At 26.0% G+C, this 5,781-nt stretch overlaps 1 protein-coding gene across 2 annotated transcripts in view; it reads right to left on the bottom strand.

Moving 5' to 3' along the window:
* Positions 1-2,259: 2,259 nt before the first annotated feature.
* LOC100572221 (sodium/potassium-transporting ATPase subunit beta-1-interacting protein) overlaps positions 2,260-5,781 on the bottom strand; it is an 8,856-nt gene continuing 5,334 nt past the window's right edge. For both annotated transcript variants that reach the window (XM_003246131.4, XM_003246132.4), the window contains 3 exons: positions 3,224-3,337; positions 2,952-3,152; positions 2,260-2,874 (listed from right to left, as the gene is read on the bottom strand). In XM_003246131.4, the coding sequence (XP_003246179.1) occupies positions 2,591-2,874; positions 2,952-3,152; positions 3,224-3,337 (599 nt within the window). In that variant the 3' untranslated portion in view covers positions 2,260-2,590. The remainder of the gene's footprint in view (positions 2,875-2,951; positions 3,153-3,223; positions 3,338-5,781) is intronic.

The raw sequence follows: 5,781 nt of genomic DNA, 5'->3' as shown, positions 1-5,781 counted from the left end.
CCCCCCTATTGTGCGCCTATGGGTGAGCCACAAATTGTAGTTACTTTTGTGTACATTATATATTATAATATGACAACTTGAGCAGTGTCGGTCTGGTTACAGCTTCTCAAATTTTGTTTTTTTTATTTGCGTGGCATGCTCCTGGTCTATATAAGGACTCCGAAAAGTATTTATTGAAAACCTTCCTTATTTTTCTTTACAGGGCCTTTTAAAAAAACTGATCCATGGACCATTGGTGTGCCAGGCAGACACTGTACTTAAGTACAATTAAAAATCCTTAAGCTCTAGGCATAGGGCATAATACTCAAATCTTATAATATCATTTTATTTTAACATGAGATGATAAAATTTGCCTATCATTTCAGAAAGTACAAAAAAAAAATATTATTGCATAAACATAAACATCAGTCGTTTAAGCAATATTAGATGAAAGTTAACATTATAAATACAAATTTGTTGCTATTTAATTGCTACTCAACAACATTTACATTTAATACTTAAATGAACAATTTATTTCATTTATACAGTTTAAAAAAATATAAGTATAAAAAATTTGCATATAAAAAAATAGTACTTATTCTAATTTAAAGTTATAAAAAGTGGACGGAACACGAATGTTCTGATAAAGGTGTAATTATTTTAAGACAATTTTATGTCGATTTGCTATATTATGATACTTGGATAAAGAAGTTTTAGTTAAAATTATTAATTTAAAAAAAAAACTTTTTATCAACAAGTCATGATGTTTGCCTTATTTTAATTGGCAGTTTATACTATATACATAAAAAATAAGAATGTAATTTAATTTACTTTCTAAATATATTTATAATCTTATATATACTTCGTATTTTAATTTGGTAACAGTTGTACAGCTAAAATAATGAAATTTGAACTAACTGTATGAATATTTAATACAAGCAAATGGAATATACTTAAATTATATTAAGAAATAATACTCGGATTATTTAATAGGATATCTAACACTATTTGCTTTTTATCTATGATTCACTGACAACACGGACAATTTGAGTTCAACAGAACCTATTTTATATTGTTAGCTATATTACTGAGGGTAAATTTATCTATAAAAAGCCAATGTACAAACACAGATAATGTTCTTGCCTTTAAGTTTTTTAAGTTTGATAATAGATCAAAATGCACTCTAATATTAAAATTAATAACACAAAATTACTATGTTGCGCATGAGTAAGAATGTACAATTAGTATACTGCATCCTCTCAAATCCAATGCACTTTTAGTTTCTAAGTGTGAGTAATAACAATTAAAACTGATTAACCCTAATCTTAACCATGGCTAAATATATTTAACCATGATCTTAACAAATATTTAAAAAATGTGATATTAAAAAAAAGTATTTGGTCTTCTTAATTTTGAATTTATAAGAACATAATAGAATAACTAGTAGAAGACATAATGTATGATGTATCAATTTATATTAATACACCATCAATTCTATCTTTAACTGTAGTTAAAAACAGAAACTATCTACATTTTGGTCAATCATGAAATAATATTGGAAGTTTTGGCTTATCCCAAGATAAGATACATTGAAAGAAAATAGAAACAATACTTGAAGTTGGATTAAATTTAAAAATCGTCATTAATACTTCGTTGTATAAATTTAGTCTTTTATTTTATTATATTTCGTTACTATTAAATAAATATAAATATTTATTATTATAATTTATTAATAAAAAAAGCTAGAAGTTAAAATCTAATAAGAAATTTTGATAAACACTAATAATCATTAAACTAATTCAATATCTTATAATCATTACTTTTGAGGCTATGTTATATTATGTTTAGAATTAAAAACATATTAATGATCACAATTTTTAATTTAATGGTAATAGTATACTATATATTAGAACTTATTTTAATTTAATTTCAGTATAGTGAAAATATTTATTGATATTCTAATGCTGTACATATTTTTTTTCAAAATGTTTCACAAAAAACTTAATTTTTTATTATTTTTATTTGCCATTCATTTAATTTAAGCATTGCGTTTCAATTATTAAAATAAAAATAATAGATTTTTCAGTAATAGCTTTATATGTTACCTATTTTTATTTTATTTATTTACATCAAAGAATTAGTTATTTCATTTTTTAACAATACATTAGTTGAGTTACTTATTCATGAAGATATATTACCACAACGTAAAAAAATATTTAGTTAGTTTAGTTAAATAACACGTTAATTACTATTTTTTGAATATCATTAAGTTGATAATTGTTTTTTTTTTCTACTGGCAGATTGTGAATAGTAGTGGTTACTACATGATAAATTTGATAATACCAAGTATTATTGGTTATTACAAAATCTTTTTACTATATGGTGTGTGTAATGTCTAAAACAATAGGAATAAGAGTGTCCTTTCACTCAAGCCTCATTTTTAAAATCATTGAACATACATAAGCAAACTAATAAGTGCACTATAAATAATGTAGGTAGCATATTAAACTACTACCATTTTTTTTAGTTACATTAAGTAGTAACATTAAAATAAAAATGAGATCTTAAAATTGTATCTACTTTGAACTACATTTTCTATATTTGTTCTTAATCATATAACAGTTTCTGAATTAACAGAAGCATTACTACGATAAGCTGGAGGGGGTTGTTCTGATGGGGCAAAAAAAGTAGAATGAGTGCTAACTTGTCTGGGCCGACCTCGTGCTCCATGGAAATTTGAATATGTTGAACGTGCTGATGTTGGACGTTCAGATTCAGTATCTAAGGCAGGATTCACAATGCCTCTGCTGTTAACATGTCTAAGTTCAACTCGACATTCAGGGAACAAAGGATGGCTTGAATCATTTGATGTGGATGAATCGTTCAAACCGTTATCTAAATATTTTAAATATTTATAAAAAATAAGTACATAGGTAATAACAAAAATAACAATGAGTTATTTATTTACATACTTGAATACTGTTGTTGGATAAGTCTAGAAACAGGATTTTTATGTCTTCGACTAGAATATTGAGAGCTAGATTGCCGTCTAAGATATGGCGGTGGAGCTTGATGTGGAGGAGGTAATGTACCTCTTGATGTTACACTTCTTCGTTTTACTCGTCTGGGTGTCATGGGTTTACTATGAGAACTTTGTGCATCTAAATCTCCATCTAGTATAAAGTGTAATTATTATAAATAATTGTATGATACATTAAAACAAAATACAATTTATGTATTTTACCTTCACTACCACTGATGGTACTTATTTCTTCAATTTCATCTCCTCGGCGTGAACTATATTCAATAGAGTATATTGGTGTAATAGTTTTTGGTTGCTTACTCTTGTAGTAAATTCCTGAAAAAGTAACTAATTTAATTATTTTAAACCTAGAAAAAAAACATTTTTAAATTTCAATAATAAAAATTGTTTAATCAGAAACCACCTCCCATTTTCATTTTCTCTAAAGACGAATACATTTTACAAGCTTTGAAGTTTTTAATCCATGAATTAACCTAACAGTAAACATATATTTGGCTTCTCTTACACAAATATAATTTATATTATAGCTATAAACAGTTTTCTGGTTTTTAGTTTTTAGTAGTTAAGTTAATTAATATTTATTATTACATCTTATGATGAACATTATCCACTATCCAACATTTTTAATTAAAATCTTAATGAAAATTTTTTGTGCATATGTTAAGCAAATAGAAACGTAAATTATAGGTACTGAAAAATATTTTTGTCCCTATAATATATCATGGAATGCAACTTTTGATAATGCGGTACCTGTTCAACACTAAATGTAGACATTTATTGGTGTTTCGAATGATATGAACCTTAATAAAATGGCAACTTGTAAAAATAAACAAAAACATTTTTGTATCCATATTTATTTTGCTATCAAACTATGGATAGATAGACAATATAATACATAACTTTCAACATACAACTGAATTTATAATTATAAGATTAAATAAAACCAACTAGAAAGTAGGGGGAAAGGAATCTGCTTTAAGGGGATCGGTGGCGGACAGTTATTTTAGCTAGAATGCCAAAATGAAACCTATCATCATTCCATCATATTGATCAATCTAGTAATGAGGTAATACTTCTTAAAATTGATTTGATTTGAATTTGTTATAATGTCAACTTAAGATCGGTCCATTCACTTTAACCAATTTCAACCTCCTCCCCCCCACCGCTATAAATTTAGTTTGTATATTTTGAAATTTCAGAATTTTCAAACGTTGATTATTCAGAATTTAAATGGAAAGTCTGAAATATGTGGACTGAATAAGTCAACATAATAACAAAGAATTCAGATGTTTTCTAAAAAATTATTGCATTATTAGGTCTATTGGTAGGATAAAAAACACAGTACATACAAATTATTATAAATTGTTTGTCGTTCACGCGCACATTGTCACGGCAATGAATTGTACATGCTTGTGGGGCAGCGATTCACTATTTCTTTTATACACAGTCACACACGATAATGATCACCTACTACACATATTTACAAAATCCCATGCATGCTATTAGAAAATTGCCCATTTTGAACTCCTTAAAAACTGTACGCCACCAATCTCCTTTAATTATATAGTAGGTCAAATTACTCTAACAGGTAATAAAAACAACAAAATTGTATTGGAAATGTAACTTGACATGTTCCGTTTGGGTTGGAGGGAGAAAACAACGTGTGCTGAGTGCTGATATCCTATAATCAAATTATTTCTTCACAATGTAAGAACATTCCAAAAGTGGGCAATTTAATAAAAATAATTTACTCAAGTTACGTTAAGTTTAAATGTTCACAAATCATAAATGTAACTCAATTAACTCAGTTTAAAAGTTAATCTATTTTTTAAATTAGTATGGAAGAGTGACTGCATTTTTCTAATTTCCAAAATTTAACAAATATTTATTTATTTTTATATCAAATACCAATTTACAGTCATATATTATTATGCCTATCTAATCTAATAAAATAAATCTATATACAAAATTATTTCATCAAGAAAAAAAACAGAAATGTATTATTGCAGTATTTGATTGCTTTTAGTTTTTAGTTTTAATTTTTAGATTCTGAGTGGAACGATGAATGTATTGATTTTACAATGATATGTGTTGTTATATTTTTATGTCTGTCATCACGGGGTTTGGGGCAGTAAAACTGCTTCGATTTTCTTCAACAGTATCTTGTTTAATGGGAAAGTGAATCTAGTTGGTGCATTTGGTAGGTCAAAATTTTAAATTTTCAATAGTTTTCAAAAGCGCCGTGAAAAACAAAAGAAAAATTAAGGAAAAACAGGAATTTTTACGCAAAATATATTTTCGCGAAAATCGATTTTGGTTTTTGATGTAATTTTAAAACAGATAACCGTAGATACATGAAATGTTCACTGGTTGTTTATATTTCCATTTTCTATACATAATACAATTTTCAAAATATTTTGATTTGTTTGAACTGTTTAGGGACATTTTCAGTTTCCAATTTTATTAGTTTTTTTTTCTATGAATGTCAATAAAACTTTATTTATTGAGTAAAAATACTTGAAAATTTAATACATGGCTCCTACTATATTGTTACAATGACATTTGAAAAATATTAAAATCCTTAATCACAGTTTTTTTTAATTAGCATTTAAAGTTCAAAAATTGACAAAATATGTAAAAATCATGAAAATTAGCAAATTATTTTGAGTAAAGAATTCGTAAAATTTTTTTTTTTTAAATTTAAGATTTGAAAATGTATAAAGATACCACATAATATTGTCTACCTTTATCAAAAAAAA

Source organism: Acyrthosiphon pisum, chromosome A1, assembly GCF_005508785.2.
Source record: "Acyrthosiphon pisum isolate AL4f chromosome A1, pea_aphid_22Mar2018_4r6ur, whole genome shotgun sequence".
NCBI classification, from domain to species: Eukaryota; Metazoa; Arthropoda; class Insecta; order Hemiptera; family Aphididae; genus Acyrthosiphon; species Acyrthosiphon pisum.
This window is presented reverse-complemented; position numbering and strand designations above follow the sequence as displayed.